Source organism: Astatotilapia calliptera, chromosome 13 (assembly GCF_964374335.1).
Source record: "Astatotilapia calliptera chromosome 13, fAstCal68.1, whole genome shotgun sequence".
Classification (NCBI taxonomy): domain Eukaryota; kingdom Metazoa; phylum Chordata; class Actinopteri; order Cichliformes; family Cichlidae; genus Astatotilapia; species Astatotilapia calliptera.
In genome coordinates, this window is record NC_137434.1 from 8,530,777 (window position 1) to 8,548,480 (window position 17,704).

At 38.9% G+C, this 17,704-nt stretch overlaps 1 protein-coding gene across 1 annotated transcript in view; it reads right to left on the bottom strand.

Annotated features, from left to right (window-relative positions):
- LOC145419802 (cadherin-23-like) overlaps positions 1 to 10,948 on the bottom strand; it is a 100,796-nt gene extending 89,848 nt beyond the window's left edge. The window contains exons 1-2 of the mRNA XM_080288318.1: positions 10,894 to 10,948; positions 8,014 to 8,088 (exon numbers count right to left, since the gene is read on the bottom strand). Coding sequence (XP_080144444.1) covers positions 8,014 to 8,088; positions 10,894 to 10,948 — 130 coding nt within the window. The remainder of the gene's footprint in view (positions 1 to 8,013; positions 8,089 to 10,893) is intronic.
- Between the last annotated feature and the right edge of the window lie 6,756 nt (positions 10,949 to 17,704).

Here is a 17,704-nt window from a genome sequence, read left to right on the forward strand (position 1 = left end):
TTTTTGTCTTTGCACTAGGATGATGTCGGCGTAAATGTGCAGTCATATTCGTTGTGTTCCCACTAGTGCTTTCAGGTTGAACTCGTTGAAATGACCTTAACGCCACAACACGGCAAATCTCCGTTAACGAGCTACCGCCGATCGTGCATGGGGCTAGACGGCCAACACGTTAACGAGCTAACTGCGCTAACACACTAGTTCCCACCCATGTAATTGAGCATTGCATGGCACATCCAACATACTGTTTTACTTTAGTCCATGACTCGCTTACCTTCAGGGTCATACGTCACATGAAAACCAAAATAATTCCAAACGCCAGATCTGAATGTTGCAAGGAGAGCTTAACTTCTGTCTCGCTAGCTTGCCCTGCGCTCTTCCTTCTGACGATGCTGTCTGTGTTGAGCGCTCAGTGGAGCTGCGCTCGACACAGACAGCATCGTCAGAAGGAAAGTTGATAAAATAAATTACAAATGTTGTATTGTTCGATACATATGCGAACCGAAAGCACTGTATCGAACGGTTCAATATCGATACGAATATCGTTGCACCCCTAATATATATATAATTCATATAAAAAATACACGTAACATATAATGTAATTGCGAGGAGGTATTTCTGCAGTCTACTGATTAGTGGATAGTGGAAAGGGGGTGGGATTAAATAAGCGTATGCTTCTTCCTGCTCCTTTTTGAACATGAAAGTTATTTGTAGTTGTGGTTGTTCGTTTGCCTTTTGTTTTGCTTTGTTCATTTGTCTCTTTTGATTCTATGTTGTTGTACTTTTTCAACATGTTCAAAATAAAGATTCAATCAATCAATCAAACTATATATAATATATAATAATAATAATTATTATTATTATAGGAATAACACATTTTAGTATTATTTTCTGACAATGTGCTCTAATCTTATATTTTGCCATCTTGTCTATGGAAGTGAACACAGAGTGAAAACATGTTTAAATGTCTGATGTTCCTGATGCTTTGATGCCACAGTGCACACACACAGAGGCCTCGCATTCTTCGACAGCTAGGTTTGTCATGAATAAACGAGACTTACTTTGCGTCAGCAGAAAGAAAATGAAGATGTAATGTCACGACACAAATAAATGATGCACAATAATTCAAAATACATACTTGAAACATTAGTTCTGATAACATAGGGTTATTGCTGTGTCTGCTCATTTAATCTCTATATACTGTTGAAAAACGTTAGTGCTAAAGTAGGTTAGACTGCTAAGAGATTATTGGCTATTTTACCTTTCTGATCCAATTTATTTGCTAGCATATTTTTACATGCCAGACAGGGAGCTGATGTACTTTTTTCATTGGTTGTTTGCAATAAATAAAGGGAAGGACACTGTATTAAAGGGAAGAAAGAAACTTTGAAGTTTCTTTTTCTTCCATCATTATATATATTTCCTTTTCTTAAAGAAAAGGAAAATTGAAGTTAAATCCAGGTGAGACCAAGTCGCACGTGCGCAATTACGCACTGCTGGCACGGTCTCTGCGCACAGAAAATCTGCGTTGCGCACAAAAAAAATCTAACCTGAATTGAAATTAAAATGAATACTTCAACAATCCTGTTTTGCAGTGTTAGTCAGTGAGTGACTGGCTGCTCCCATTTGGGATTAGAACGATGCCAATTTATCCCATAGTTTAGCCAATAAAGCATATACGCAGCCAATCAACGTCATTGACAGGCTATGACAGCGTCCTTATGTGCCGACACCGGTGTTTTAGTTAGCAAAGCGGCGTGGCTGATGTGGAGTGAAGCCACGTTAATGACAACGTGTACAACCATTGGAGATGTGAGCAGGACAGACGGAACAATTGATGGAAAAAGTGTGGACTTTATACCAGTTTTTAAATTGTGTTGATAGGCCACGTAAAACCAGAGTTATGATAAACAAAAATATGCAATGTTTGGTTTTCTTCCTGAATACTATCGTTGTTTATATTTACTGCGGGAAGAAACGGTAAAAACGGCGTTTTATAAGAAAAAAGGCTCGAAAGCTCTCTCCGCCTATGAGCAAAAACAAACCCCACCCCCCTCTTCCTTTCCTATTCGTCCAAAAAAGTACCATGTCGATCAATCAAAAAATGATATGGCAATGTGGCATCTAGTTGTTAAGAAACGGGGTGAATTTTTAGGACTGACGGCGGTGCTTTGAGATATGAGAGATTTGCGCAATTTAGCGCAAATCTTGTGCAGTTAGTGTGTAGTGTAGTCAATAGTTTTATTGTGTGTGTCAGAACAATGAGGCGACTACTGAATGTTACAGGTGTTACAGGAGTGATACATCTCCTGTTGTCAGGCCTGCAGGTATACGGCTGTTGTTCTCCTTTATCTCATAGTGGACAGAAATTAGAAATAATTGGTGTGGCATCAGCTGATTGTTCTGTAAATAGTTTGAAATGTTTATTTAAAAATGCCTTGGCTGCATTAAAAAAAAATAGCTGCAAAAAACTTTGTTGTTTGCCAAACTGAGTTACTTTTTTGAAGAAGTAACTATATAATTAATTGCCCAACATTGGTCATTATATACTGTATTTTGGAGACAGAGAGTTACAGATTCTCTCCCAGACCACAGACTCATATTACAAGTCAGAGCCTTATAAAAAAAAAAGAAAAAAAAAGAAAGAAAGTTGAACTCCAATTTTGAAAACACAAGTTATTTTTACTTCCAATAGTGTTAACATACTACACAGGTCAATGACTAGATTTTTTTAAATTTTCATTGTAAGTGGGCTAAAGCAGTTAATTAAAAGTAGTCTAACATAAATGTAAATGCTGTAATTTGATTATTTTAATAAACCATGTAACTTGGATGGATTAGATGCCGGCGTGACCACAGTGCACGCGTCTGATGTCGCTCACAGTGGTCCAAGGGACCGCTCAGGGAGTTTGTGTGTTCGCTCAGACACGTGAAAAATTAGAGGGAACATTGGTCGGAAGGCTACCTCATATGTTAATGGCCAACAGCAAATTCAATTAGAATATTATCATACGTTGATTTGAATCAAATTATGCCTTTATTGAGTTGGAATGTTTTTTCAGTGTTACATTTATCTTTTTATTGACAGCACAAGGGCACAGAGGAAGAGAATGAGAGCAGGATGGTGACAGCAAAAGAGAGAGAGAGCAAAAAGAAAGAAGTAAGAGTCAAAATCAACCGCATAGTTATAAATCCAAAGTATCTTCTGTTTTGACCACATTCACTATATTTATATCATTACACTGGGACTTTTTAGGACAACCTGACAATAAAGATTTGCAAAATTGAACAAGTCCAGGTTTATGATAGATTGTTTTTTTTTAAATATCTGAATAATGTTGCGTTGATGACTTGGTTGAGTGCCTGTATGTGGTTAAGAAACTGGTATAATGTTGTGCATGTTTCTCCTTTGATATTGCATGTCCTCTACTACAAATAGTTAACTGGCTGTAGAAAATTCTTGTCAACATGATATTTGTCTTAGGTTTGACAATAAGGGTGCACCCTAAAACGGGTGTGTTATTGAAATCTGGGATTATTTTTCTGAATGATTCAGAGACACTATAATAGGTAATACAACTATTTAGGTTGCAGAAAGTTGACAACATGTGCCAACAGCATATTCCCTTTAACCCTTTATATTAACTTCAAGCACACTATGATTGGGGGCTGAGCTCCCCTAAATCTAAATGCTTGATTCCACAATCGCCCCTGCCATGACCTGTTTAATACCAAATTTGTCTATGCCGGTTCAAACACTTGCTTTTAGATGTCAGATAAAGACAACTCTATCAAAAAGTATTGATCCAGTAAAAATAAAAACCATTCACATTAGGACACCATCAACCCACAACAACCCACAAAAATTATAAATACCGCTTTTTCAATGCATGCGGGCAAGCTGACTGAGCCGATCGACCGAATTAGAAGGCTGAGAAAGAGACAGTGTCCAGAAAACAGAGAGTTGACGAGCCACAGTTAATGCAGAGCATGCTTGACAGTGGGGAATTGGCTGGGGAGAGTACACAGACATTATCAACACATTTAGGGGAACACTTTAATAAGTTCTTCCTTGGGGCTACCTCTTGCTCTTTAATTATTATTGAATTGGGTACGCCACAGAGCTAATTAAAAGTGCAAGGTATTTACTGTGGCAGTCGAGGAATGTGAGGGTGCAGAGGAGAGCAAGAGAGAAACGGGAGAGGGAAGACGTTCTGACAGAAGGTTGTTATTTTAATTGTTTTAATAGTGTCCTGGTAATGGGAGATGCAGCTATGGCTCTACATCCTTCATGCAGACTAAAGGAGAGAGGGAGGGGGGGAAAGTGACTCGAAGAGCCATGCTTCAGGTCTCGTTTAGCTTCTTCTAAAATCAGACAGAAAACATGAGAAAGAAGAAAATACACTGTAAGATAGGAAGATCTAGTTTGGCTAATAAAAAACCTGGCATATATATCATATATGCCAGTCATGTATGTCCATTACGTGATCTATAGGAAATAAAGACTTTTTTCTCTGTTCAGGTTGATGATGAATATGATCAACTTACAATAACTCAAAGGGTTGCTTCAGAAACACATCTCCTACATTCATGCAAACAGCACACAGAAGCTTATCTCCTGTTGTTTTCTTGGACCTCTGAGGATTCTCACTTCCTTGGTAAAAAAAAAAAAAAAAGAAAAGAAATTATTTTGAATGATTATAAAAAAACCTTATCCCACATAAATGATCATGGGTTGGCATGAGGTTAAAGCACGAGCCAAATTGTTGAACAGAACGAGGCAGCAAAGCCTTTTGCTTAATTGGCATAAACTACAAGACATACATCAACCTTCCCAGCAGAGTGTGGAAGTTTTTGCGACAAATGTTGTGTTTCCACAAGTTAATTACATAGTAGAGAGCTTAATCTGCCGAATCAGGGCAAAGTGGATTAGGAGATGAGAGCATTTAATCAAAGTGTTCTCTCTGTCTAATTACACATCCCATTTCCTGACACAACACACACTGTTATCTGCCATTGCATTTAAACACCAGCTCTTCTGTTTAGCTGCCCTCCCCTCCAAGACCGAATGATCGCACTGCCTGGATGTGACAAAATAAATAAATGAATAAAAGTCACTGAATGTGAACACATGTAGACTCGAACTAAACAGAGATGCGCACACAAACACACGGACATGCAGAGACTGAACATAAATGCGGAGAGGATTTGGTTCCAAACAAAACATTAAAATATATGTTATAACATGTATCACTGTATAACTGCAGTGTACAGCAGACCACTAATGCAACATAATCACAAGCATCGTTCATGCCAGGGTGGGCAAAAGATTTCTCCTGGGTCCTCCTCACTCGTGTTTTAAACTGAAATTGTTCTTATTTTGGGCATGAAAAACAATGGAACCTCTGTTGGACTCAAAATAATCAGTATAAGGAGAAATCTGAAGAAGAAAGCGTAGGAAAGAAACAAGCTTTCTGGTTTCTGTTTGCTTGCAGACTGATTTCTGCTGACCAGTCATGCGTTTGTGTTTGGTGCAAAAAGAACTGTAGTTGCTGAAATATAATCTCAAAACTACTGTCTATCACCTGACCACAATTTTGCTTCCTAAAAGCAAAATTTTATTTATTCAAAATGGTCAGAGCACGTAGCAGGAAGATTTGGCTCACCGACTATATTGGAAGCGCCCACAAGTTAGCCGTTGTCCCCGGAGTCATTTGACCAGCCAGTATGTTGACAGTATACAGTATATGTCACTTGTGTGAGTTCACACCAAGTCACAGCGTAATCCCACTGTGTTACATATGCATCTTCAGCACACATCTGCGCAGCATCCTTCAAACAACTTGTGCCAGTTCCCAAATCAAATCCCTTGCTGCTGAGAGGAGGAGAGAAGTGAGTGAAATATCCATGTTTGGATGTGTTCCCTCATCTGCCTGATAAATATTGTATTGAATGTGTTTTTGCATGGTGTACGAAGGCATGAGGATACTGACTTAGAGGCCATGTGCTGAAGTTACCGATCTGCTGAAAAGACAAGGCCAAATAAAAGGTGTTTTAAGTGTCTCCACGAGTATCCATGTACAGCAATTTTCCCAGGCTGTTTTTCTTGTACCTGTTATACTAATTCTTGGTGTCATCTCAGACAGCCCGCTCACACGAACCACTGTTACACCACCACAATGACTTAATCCAGCAACCTCCATGGTAACCGAATGTAACCAATCACTGTGGCTGTGGAAACCTGATCATTGCGCTCAAGTTGAGCAGTTTGGCTTCCAGTCAGCCAGACAGGTGCTCATTTACGTTCATCAAATTTGTGTGAAAATAATGGTCTAATGAAGTACAGAGGAACATATTAAGTTTTGAATATGATTAAATCGCCTCCACTGTGCCCTGAAAGGCCAATTTAACACTTCTTTATTCTTTGCACAATCTTTGCACCGAACCTTGAGATGAGAAAATATGCGGGTTCTTTTTCATTATGGCCTTTTATTCAAATGAAAAGCAAGCGTAACGTCAATCCAGTGCAGCTGTAATTGCTTCTGTACACCTACACTTGTAGGTGTTTAGGTTGAAAAAGAATCTTAAGCTATTATTCACTAGGTCACATCCTTTCCTCACATAACACACCAACATTTGACTCATAGGCTCGTGTGGTTGTGTGAGTACATTTGTGTGTTTACGTGTTTATGAATTGGAAGGCCTCCTAGAGGAGGACATCTGCTGAGCTAATAAACGATAATCTTGACAAATTGTCACTGTCTGATCATTCAAGCCGGCTTCACAATCACATTACTGAGTAAGCCATTACAGACCGGGCCAAGGACATGACTGACAGCTCTCTAAACCAATGGAGGGCGTTGCTGTACCAACGTCCAGCTGCTTGAGAGGAGGACAATAATTCATGGCCTAAGAGCAATTGGAATGTGGAATGGAGTAGTTAGGGAAATTAGTAATGCCACCCACTAACATATCCATGCCCTTCACTGGTTAGAACAGCAGCTGAGTTTATGAAGAGATGGCCTTCCGCCAGAACCGACTTTGTCCTTTTGGATAAATATGGCACACCAGGCAACTATTGAGGGCAACGGTGTTTGAGGTCATGATTATGCAGATTTACAGTAGGTCCTATTGTGGGATACAGTAGTCTGTCCTGGCTATAGTACAAAACATTTAACTGAGATGATGACACTGGAGATGACATTGACAGCTTGATGGTGCATTTTAAAAACACAAGACAATGCCCGTGACATGCAACCACTCGCAGAAAACAGCTCTCAGGGTGTAGACATAAGTGAACAATTTAAGACTCAGACTAGGAGTGTTGACAGACTGGTAGAGTGTAAAGGTCATGTGATAAAAAACAAACTCCTAGAAAATCAATCCACTATAAAGGATTTTAATTCCAAGCCACTGACACCCTCAGAGATGATGAAAAGCCTGACATCTTCAAATTGCCCTGTCAATCACCACAACCAACAGAAATGACATGGAAAAAAAAGAGAAAATAAATACAGGGTATAATAGAGCCAAAACTAGTGGGACACGTAATGAACAAGCTTATAATCACACAAAGGTACCCGATGTGGACGAGTTCTTTCAGACATCAACATCAAGAGGAGCTGTTGTGCAAGCTTAATATTATATAGCATAAAGAATCATTCAGACAACCAGACTCATACATATACACGCATCATGATAACGGACATCCATTTCCATCACTGTCAGCGTTTTTTATGACATTCCTCTTGACTTGCTTTTTCTTCCGCGATTTGTATTCAAGGAAGAGAGGACGGAACATATCTGTGCAGCGAGTACAGCGACGAAGCCAAAACAAAGACTAACTTACTTTAGACCTTGTAGACGCATCACACATAACAGTGTATCCCAGCCTTTTGGAGCCACAGCACATATTTTACATTAGAAAAATCACACTGCCAAACAAAAATGTCACAAAAAGTACATTTTCAAAATACGAAGTATAAAAATGTACTGATGTGTGCTGAATCTACTCACCAATAGGTGTGTCTTCATAGATGAGAAGGTAGGTCGAGAAGAAGTAGTTCAGGAAACGTGGTGGCTGGTTGGAGCCTTTGGGGAGAACAGAACAATTCAAGATACATTTCACTTTTTTTTTTTTAGAAAACTTGTCCTAAAAACAACAAAAAGAATATTTTAGAAATCTATTAAAAACTTGAACTTTTAATCCCAGGTTAACTTCTTCTCTCAGAAGTCAGAAGTTTACCACTAAAAGCATTTTTAATGTTCACGAATTTAAGTAATAACTGCAATTTGGCATTTTTATCAAAAAATAATAATGTGCTTTGATGAATTTGAGAATTCATGAATAGCAAGTGTTGCTCATGGTCTCTGATTGGTCTTCCTGTAATATTTTTGCACATAGCTGCTTTTGTTAAAATAAAAAAAGGGGCAACAGCATGTTTTGATTTCTCTCCCTCTCAAATATTTATACAGCAAACATCATAATATGAATGTCTATAAATCAAACTGCACTACAGCTGTGTGTTCAGTTCATGATGTTAGTCTTGCAGGCAGCATTAAACTTTGATTTGACTGCAAAATCAAACTTTGGACATTTTCTATTTTCCCACCATTTATCTTGGATTTTGTAATCAAAGCTTTCTTTAATAACCTCAAGGAAGCTTTTGTGCAAGTTGGGTGTTTGGGTTTTTCCTGCTGTTCTGTCCGTGTTCGCTTCCCAAATCTCTCCCTCAATTTTCTCAACTGCTTATCCTTCTCAGTGCCACTGGGTACCTGGAGCCTATCCTAGCTGTTAATGGATGTGGGCCGGGATACATCCTGGAGAGATCGCCAGTCTATCACAGGGCTAGTCTTTCCTCATCCTTGATTTTGTTATCGTCACTCATCCAATTTTCTTCTCGCCTGCCTTTTATGATCCAATCAGCTTCTCTTCCCTGGTCTTTGATGGTGAATCGTTCATATTGTGTCCTACATGTCTACCACCTGTCCCACAATCGCTACCAGAGTCTAGACTCCTGGTGTCCTATCCTAAATGCCCAAATAACAATTTTTTATTATTATTTTAATATTATAAAAACTTTACATGAATATTTTTTTAATTTTAATGGTGCAGATCTAGTGCAACGTGTAGGTACTGTGGTATAAAATGCGTCAATAGCTGCACTTTTTAAAAATGAGCTACTTTTTAATTCCTTTAAGATAAAGGAATTAAAAAGTAGTGGAGCAGTGGAGCTTTATCTTTGATAAAGCTCCACTGCAGCTTTATCTTTGATGTCTTCTCTTTGTATTAATTTTTAATGACAACTGCTTAAATTTAACAAACAGAAAAACCATCTGCAAAGACAAAAGTAGGAAGATCTACGTATGGGAGGGATTGTCCATTACAACACAACAGGTTAAAAGGGCCTGTTAAAGGGTTAATAGCGTCCCGTGTTTGGCGAGTGTTCTGTAATGTCAGAAGGCAGAGCAATACAAGCTGTTTTTTAGGGGGAAAGATCAGCGAACAAAGCTGATGGTCTTTGATCAGCTGAACAAGCCGGCAGACCACAGAGACAGTGAAGCAAAAGAAAGGGGAGGCCAACTTGTTTGAAGTGAGAGTGCTTGATAGAGTGAATAGGTGCTTTGAAAGTACGAGCTTTTTGTTCAGTCATGTGCCCGTCTGTGCAGAAGAAGATGCTCATCTCTGGCTTGCCTCTAGCGCTCAAGTGCCAAGAACATGGAGCGTGCTTGACAGGGTTTGAAGATAGTTAGGGTGAGGGTTAATAAGCTCCTGTCCGTACCTGTGGTTTACACCAGGCTTGGTTAAAGTAATGCGGATTGATTACAGCTACAAAATAATCACAATGATGATCATAAATCCAATTTGCTGGATCAGGGAGGTAATGCTCAAGAGAAGCACAAGGTCAGTGTGCTAATGGGGTAGTTAGAAGAGGCAAGAGAAAGAGAGGGATTTAAAAGGTGAGGAGAAGAAAGAGGGAGCAACACGGAAAGAAAATGTGCGAAGTGAAAGACTGGAGGACTCCAGAGAAAGAAGATCTTGATAAACTCATTGCGCTTGATGGAAAGAGGTTGTGACAATCGCTTAATAACTTTCCATGCTGTTTCAGCGCTGCGTGTGATTGGAGGTGTCTCCTGCCTGTCACTGAGAGACAGTTACCATGACGTTCCACAACAGCTGAGCTCTCCCTTGCTTTATCTGCCCCCCCCAAAAGCCTTCATACTCAGCAAGGAAGCAAACCAGACATTTTTTTCTTGGTGGTGCTTATGGCTTAACACTAATAATGTGAGACATTATGCAAGAGACAGTGGGGGAGAGTAGAGAAGGAAAGCGTGAGCGAAGGAATGATAATGAGAAAAAAATGGGAAATAGGATTGAAAGGTGCACAGGCCAGGAAAAAAGTGTGGGAAAGCATCATTTAGCGCAGGAAACAGAGAAGGAAGCAGGACAACTACTCCTGCTATCAACCTAATTAACATAAACTAGCATCTTCCTGTTTTGCCTAGTAACTGATAAAGATACTAGAAAACCCATAGTTATTCGTGATACCTTATTTGACTAACAAAGGTAGATCTGCAGTTAAATGTTGACACCACATAAATTTTTTAAAGCCTTTTATTCTGGGAAGTTTGACTGATTTAAAACCTTTTCAGTTATTCAGTTTCAAATTCACACTGTTCTACATATTCACAAAAATAGCTGCCAACTAAAACCACAATTTGCTACTTTTTATCCACGGTCATAAATCAAACTGAAATGCATCCACTACTGCAGGGATTTATGGTAACTGTATAAAATATGCAGCATAAAGACCTTTCCCTAATAACCAACACTCGACAAAATGAAAGTCTAGTCTGTGGATTTACAGATCCTTATTCTTCGCAGCCAGGACTTACCTTCACAGAAAGAGTGGAGAAAGAGGAAGGCAAGGAGGAGCTTGGCGACTGCCATCCTGCCACCTAAACCCACACTCCTCGACATCACCTGCACCTGATAAAAGACAAACACAGAATACAGACAGATCATTTTGTTTACCAAAACTAGGCCTGATCCTCAATATATCAATGAAAAACAACATTTCATCCTCAATTTTACAAGCATTTTCTTGGGTTAAGCCCAATTTTCATTGTTTATTTCCAGATGAATTGAGCCAGAAGTTCTTAATGGCTTTTAATTTTTTATATGTATATATATACATACTGCTCCAATTTAAGTTACCACTTAAATGTTTATAATTATTATTATTGGACTGCTTCAGGACAATGAATAGCTTGAACCCATATGGCTGTATGTAAATGGCATGTGGGTGTAATGTATTTGAATTATATGACTGGTGCTTTAGCTTTTTTTTTTCATTATACTTGTCCTATTTCAAATGGTGTCTGCAGTATGTTTTATGGTGAACCTGGTGAAGCCCACAAGCTGAAATGTGTGTGTCAAATAATACAGCTGTCCTGTACACTACAAGTATTGCTGGAGCTCTCTGGCCATATAATACCCCAACACAAGCACAGGGTATATCACAAACAATCAACTCATTTCAAAGTCCTTTAATTCACCAGTAACGATCACCGCACGTACTGTTAGAAAGACAGTTTTCGTGAGTTTCATGTGGTTGCTGGTACAGTAGGTAGGTAGCATAACAACAGCAGCGGCTGCAGTGTCTCCAGACATGCTCGCAAAACTATGGGGCGAGTTTGACTATCGTATGGACATATGCAGTGCAGGGGACACACTGGGCACTTCTGAACATTCGTTTTGTATGTTAAACTTTATGTTAAGCCAAGTATTTTGAAATGTACTTCTATGTCCATATGCCGTGCCTTGTTTCAGCAGGGCCTCACAGGTAGGCAAACTCATTTGGTGACAACTTAATTTTTGAGTGTTATCTTTCCAAATCCTCCTCCTTCCTGAAGCCCACTGTGCCATTGCTCACAGTAAAAATGGTGCAAATATAGGGCTGCTTTTCCTTCACGTATCTAATAGCGAAGAATGGCAAATGACTAAAGAGACACCAGCGTAAGAAGCATGGATATACAATTCAAATACTGCTGTGGTGCCGTTAAAGGTGTTCTGTATGCAGTGGATTCAATTCCAGCAAGGCAGCTAAAATTTACAGGTGAGTGAGAAAGAAATTTCAAGTAAAGAATAGGCTGTCATTGCTTATTGTATAAATATGTGTGTGAGTGTATTTGTATGTGTATATGTCTTTATTTTAGCTATGCATGTGTGTCCCTTTCAATAGGCACATTTGTTTTCATTTGGATTCTAGTTTCCTCTGCATTATTTTTATTTCAATTCCTGTAACAATGCAGTCTGTATGGCTGTCACTATTATTTGTTTTACCTCATCCCTTCATCCTTTCCTTCCCCCCTCTTTTATTCACATGAATTTATCTCTCTGGGACCCTGAACACCTGGCTTTCAGGGGAGTTTTGTTTTGAATCCACCAAATACTGACATTTAGACAAGACCCCTTACTGCCACATCTGAACACACTGGGCAATTCTTCACTGCAACAAATTTCCCCATGTAGGACAGAAGTCCTTTAATGCTGTGAAAGGGGGTTTCCTATGACAACCGAACTAGATAAATGTAACCAAACAGTAACTGAAAACAAAACACATCAGTGTCATTATTTATAAAGGCTGATAAATTAAAATTTGATTGAGATGGAAGAAACACCCTTCAACCATCTTAATGTGGGAGAATTTGTCCACCAGAGGGCACTCTGCAACTTCCCTGTTGGTAACACAGGTGTAGAATAGCAGGAACACAACAACTAACTGATCCAAGCAGAGAGTGTGAACAAGAAACTCATGACCCCTCACGAAAGTATTTATAAACTCTACAGTCAAGTAAATAACTACACATAAAAATTATTAGGGAAATCCGTTTATGTTTCACATGTCCGATAGAAAAAATGGCGGTTAATAGTATATCAGAATATCACATATTTGAATCATCAAATATTGTTACTGGTCTTAATTGGTATTTGACACAATGTGTCAAACTTGTTAAATACAATACAGCTGTACTAAATATCTGTTGTGCAATATAAATCATTTTTATTTACCCTGTCCTACATATTAATGGTGGATATTTACATTGCTGTCTGAAACAGATCCCTCAGTCCATTACCTGCACACACACAAACACACACACACGCACACACACATATAATCCAGACCCTTACTCAGCCATCCTCCAAATGCTAACGGACATTTCTGAGATGACAAATGGGTGAATATGACTGACGGATACTGGTCGAGACTGACACATTAGATCTGAAAGCGTCGGGAGCAGCCATGGAAAATTAAAAAAAGTCTTACTGCATCAGCATCGCTGCTGTGACCTGGATGCAGGTGGATTCGTTATTAAACATTCTCACAAACATGCATTCCCCCAAAAGTTGCAGATGGACAATGCTGTAGCTGGAGGACGAGGGAATCTCACACATCGACCTGCCTCCTGTTTTATCTATGTGTGTAACCTGGATTGTGCCTATCACTCCAGGCTCCTATCACGGCCTGCCTGAGGCATAAGCAAAGTAACCAGCTGCTAAGTACTGCTTTGAGCAAATGACAAACTTGAAAGTTATTCATAATAACTTAACTCTAAAAATTCAGTAAAAAGTAAAAAACTGCATTATTTAAATTTGGCAACTTTTATGCACTGATCTTCTGCAGGAGCACACTGTTTCTAGTTCTCCAGTCTATGCTAAGAATGCTTCCTGTCAAAGCTGTGGCCCTTCTACTTAATTTTCATTTCTGTGAAGAGACAAAAGTTGCCGCGAGCTAAATCCGATGAGTAGGCTTGGTAATGAGCAACGACTGCGTTGGTCCAGCCAAAGAAATTTACACATAAACACACTGGAACAGTGTGATGCACCACAGCTCAGGTTGGTTCCAGAATTTTTTTTTTTACCTCAGACCCTTCAGGACATGCTATGACTCTATGATAACAGTCTGACCCTAGGGGACAAACTCGTGGCGCATAATCCTCAAAAACAACAAGGATAATCTTGGTTATGTTCCTGTTCCTGGAGCCTGCATGCTTTTTGCACTGTAAAGACTGTTGTTGAGTCCCCATGTCATAGCACGTAATGCCAATGATGAGCCTTGATATGCAAGTTGGAACTAATTATTAGAACCTTTTGGGTAGTGTGCTCCCCAGGGAGAGCAGATAACAGCTACGGGGCACCAGAGTTCCTGTTCCACACACTGGTTTTGGTTTAGGAAGCGTGATAAAGTTTTAATGATTAGCTGCACTCACAACAGTAACAACATTTATAATAATGCAGTATTTCGAAACTTTTATCTATTTTTCAAAATTCCTGTTCAGAAATTAAGATGACGGTCTGCATCAGCCACTGATTACTCCTATTTTTATACCAACATATGAGCCACAAGACAGTTAGTGAACCATCAAACGAATACACTGTAACTGACATACTGCTGTCAGCATGTGCTGAGGTACACTCAGCTGCTCCTGCACCTTGCGGGGCTCTCGTCATTCATCCAGCTGTGAGAGAATTATGCAGCAGCAGATGCCAGAAGCCAGATCCGTTTTCACTTTCTCTTTCCAACGTGAATTATGGCCATTTATGATCTCACATAGTTATGACAGTATTGGCCTCATTGTTAGAAGAAGATTTGACTCTCTGTCTGATGTTCACACCTCTGCCTGCCCCTCAGCGTCTACAGTATCTGCGGTGTGATTCTTTTAGATTAATGTGGTTTTGATACATTTTGCCTTTTGGCTTCCAAACCTTGAAAATTTTATAGATTATTACAGACATATTACACATGTTTACATATGATGGACAACATGTTTGTGGTCAAAGCAATAAAGTTACTTTCGAATATACATGGACAATCTCCCTCATTAAACTGTAGGCATCAGAAATAGGATGATTTTACATGTTTTGTTTTTATCTGACAACACATAAGGATGAGAAATGAATCAAAAATAAGTCAAAACCAGCGTTTAGAACTTAAGCCCCATGTTTGTTAATTCTGTGATTTTTTTTCCCCTTTAAAACATATTACTGTGTGTAGTCACACTATGTGTATTATGTATGTTGTTGTAACACCATGTGTGTTGAATCTAACCTGTCCAGTCTGTAACATGGAAACATCATGAAGGAAAAGTCAAACACTAGCCGACTGCACAACTGAAGCATTGTGTTCCAACGAAAAATGCTGCATCCAAGCTTTGGACACGTAACAAAAAGAAGGAAAGTGAAAACTCAGTAAAAAATCATTTCAGCAATGCTTGTGTAGGTTTGCAGTTTGATTGACTGGTTTAATGCTTGTTTTGAAACACATTATATTATAAATTTAGCAAAAAGAAGCATAAATAAATGTATACTGTATTCAAGATGGCAGGGCAACATGGCCGCTTCCACAAATCAACTGTGTTTTTTTAATGGATTAATTTTAAGTTTCTGAGAACGTATCAGTTTTTCAAAGATCTAATCACATAATGTGATCTTATCACACAAGCCAATTAGTCTGAAATACAACATATTCCCAACCACTCTTGTTAGGTTGTAGTGCAGCTTGAAACATTAATGAAAATGAAATGGTAATTAGATTCGTTAAGTATTTAACTCAGCCTATTGTGTGAACATGTGCAGTTCAACATGCATACAGTATGTATCACTGCAATCACTTCACAGTAGGGGAGTGTGGGAAGGTGAAGGGTTGCAATCAAACTCGGCATAGCTCCACGGGAACACTAACCATGGCCACGTGTCTTACACACTCCAAACTTAAAACCAATTCTTTGATAGCAGACTTTGTATAAACGATGTACAAAAGCGAAACTGGAGAATATTTCTAAGCATGTTCAAGTAATATGTGTCCACAAACAAAAAAAACAACTTTGTATAATCAAAGACACAGATTTAAAGAATATATTTGTTTTTAATATTAAACAAGTTTTTAAAAACTGAACTCAAAATGTGCCAATTAAACTGCAGAGGACATGACTCAGCAGGAGGTGGTCCTCAAACTAACCTGGGTCCTTCTCCAGCACCGTCCCACTCCACTGGTAATACTGTCACCATATATCAATCCTTCACCACCAGCTCCCCAGTTTCTGTCAGAGCTACTGTTCATCTTTCTCCCATTTCTGTTTTTTCTACCTGTCTTTTCCATGTTTTTCACTTTTTAGTCATCACATTTTTCTGCTATTAGTGTTTTCTACATTTTTCTGATTTACCACGCAACTCGATTCTGAAGTGGGGTAGTCCAGAAAATGTTTGAGGACCGCTGTGCTAAGCTTTGGAAGAAATCATATCTACTAAAATATAGATCAGCAACACAACAAATACATATTTTTAAGGGCCGTGCTCTTTTTATTTGTGGGTAAGTACATCTCATCGAAACTACACTTCAAAAGGAGAACCTTGGGCTGTTCTTGGGACTTGCTTGTTGTGGTTAAAGGAGCTTATCTTTACCTGTAAATGTTGGATCACAAGTTTCTCACACTTACGCACACCACAATTTAAGTCCAATAGTCCACTTACTGTCTGTTTAATATTTAGGGAAACATTTTTATACACGTCGTGGTGGTAAAGTTTAGGATAGCGGTGATCCATGTCTGTGTAATGGTTTACAACCCCACAGTTTATCTGACAGTGATATACCTTTAAGGCACCATAAAGTTAAGAGTAATGTCTGAACCCAGTGTGTTCTGTCCAAAGAGGCTTGCCTTCCCACATGGTGTCTCCTGGCTTACACCACTCAATATTATTGATTACATGGCAATTGTGTCTGACTTGCTTTAATCTCAAAGGCACCGTTTTCAGGGGAGAGTGTTGGACCTCAGCAGGCAGCCAAATCTGGGTTATTACAGCAAATCAATGAGTGATTTCGGCTTGCCCTTGGTGCTCATAAAAAAGCCATCACTCATTAGCACAGTGATCACAGACAGATTAGCAGACATTTGGCTTTGTCAGGGAGGAGGGAGGGGCAGCACCGCTCTGATGAGCTGAGTAATGTCTTCCTTCCCGCCCTCCTGATCTCTTCATCTCCAATATGACATGACTTTCTGAAACCCTTAGTCAGCAAACCTCACTTACATGACAAGAGTGCAGTGTAAACAGGATGCCATTTGGACTGCAGGGCATGCAGTGCTTTCTGAGTAGAAATTGTAATCAAACTGGCACAGATCCCTGATTATGAGTGAACTGATTTCGTCAAAGTTTGGAGAAAATCAAGCCAATAGCCACTGAGATACTATATCCTGGAAAACAACACATGTCCAGCAAACTACCTAACAGCATTGGTAATAATCAAAATCACTTTTTATGCTTCTGTAATGGTTAAATCCACCAGTGTGAGCAAGCATTTAAATTAAAATTATATTTTTAATGCTCAGAATTTTCAAATTTACTGTTTTATAAAATAACATTTTGAAAATTAAAAGGTGTTATTTTTTTTATTAAGATGCTAAATTACAGTTGTGTACTTTCAGTCCAGAACAGAACAAACTAGCTTTAGTGGTTAAATGTTATGCTTGATTAGTTTCATACTTCTCAGAGAAGTCCGGGTGTGCCGGCTCAAATTTGAGAATAAAAATGTGAATACTGTTTATTATTTGCTTACTGAATAAAAATGTAATTTTTTACTTTTAATCAGGTTTTTGACTGATTTTTAAAATATTTCTGTTTTATTGTTTTTATGACAGTGACCTAAGC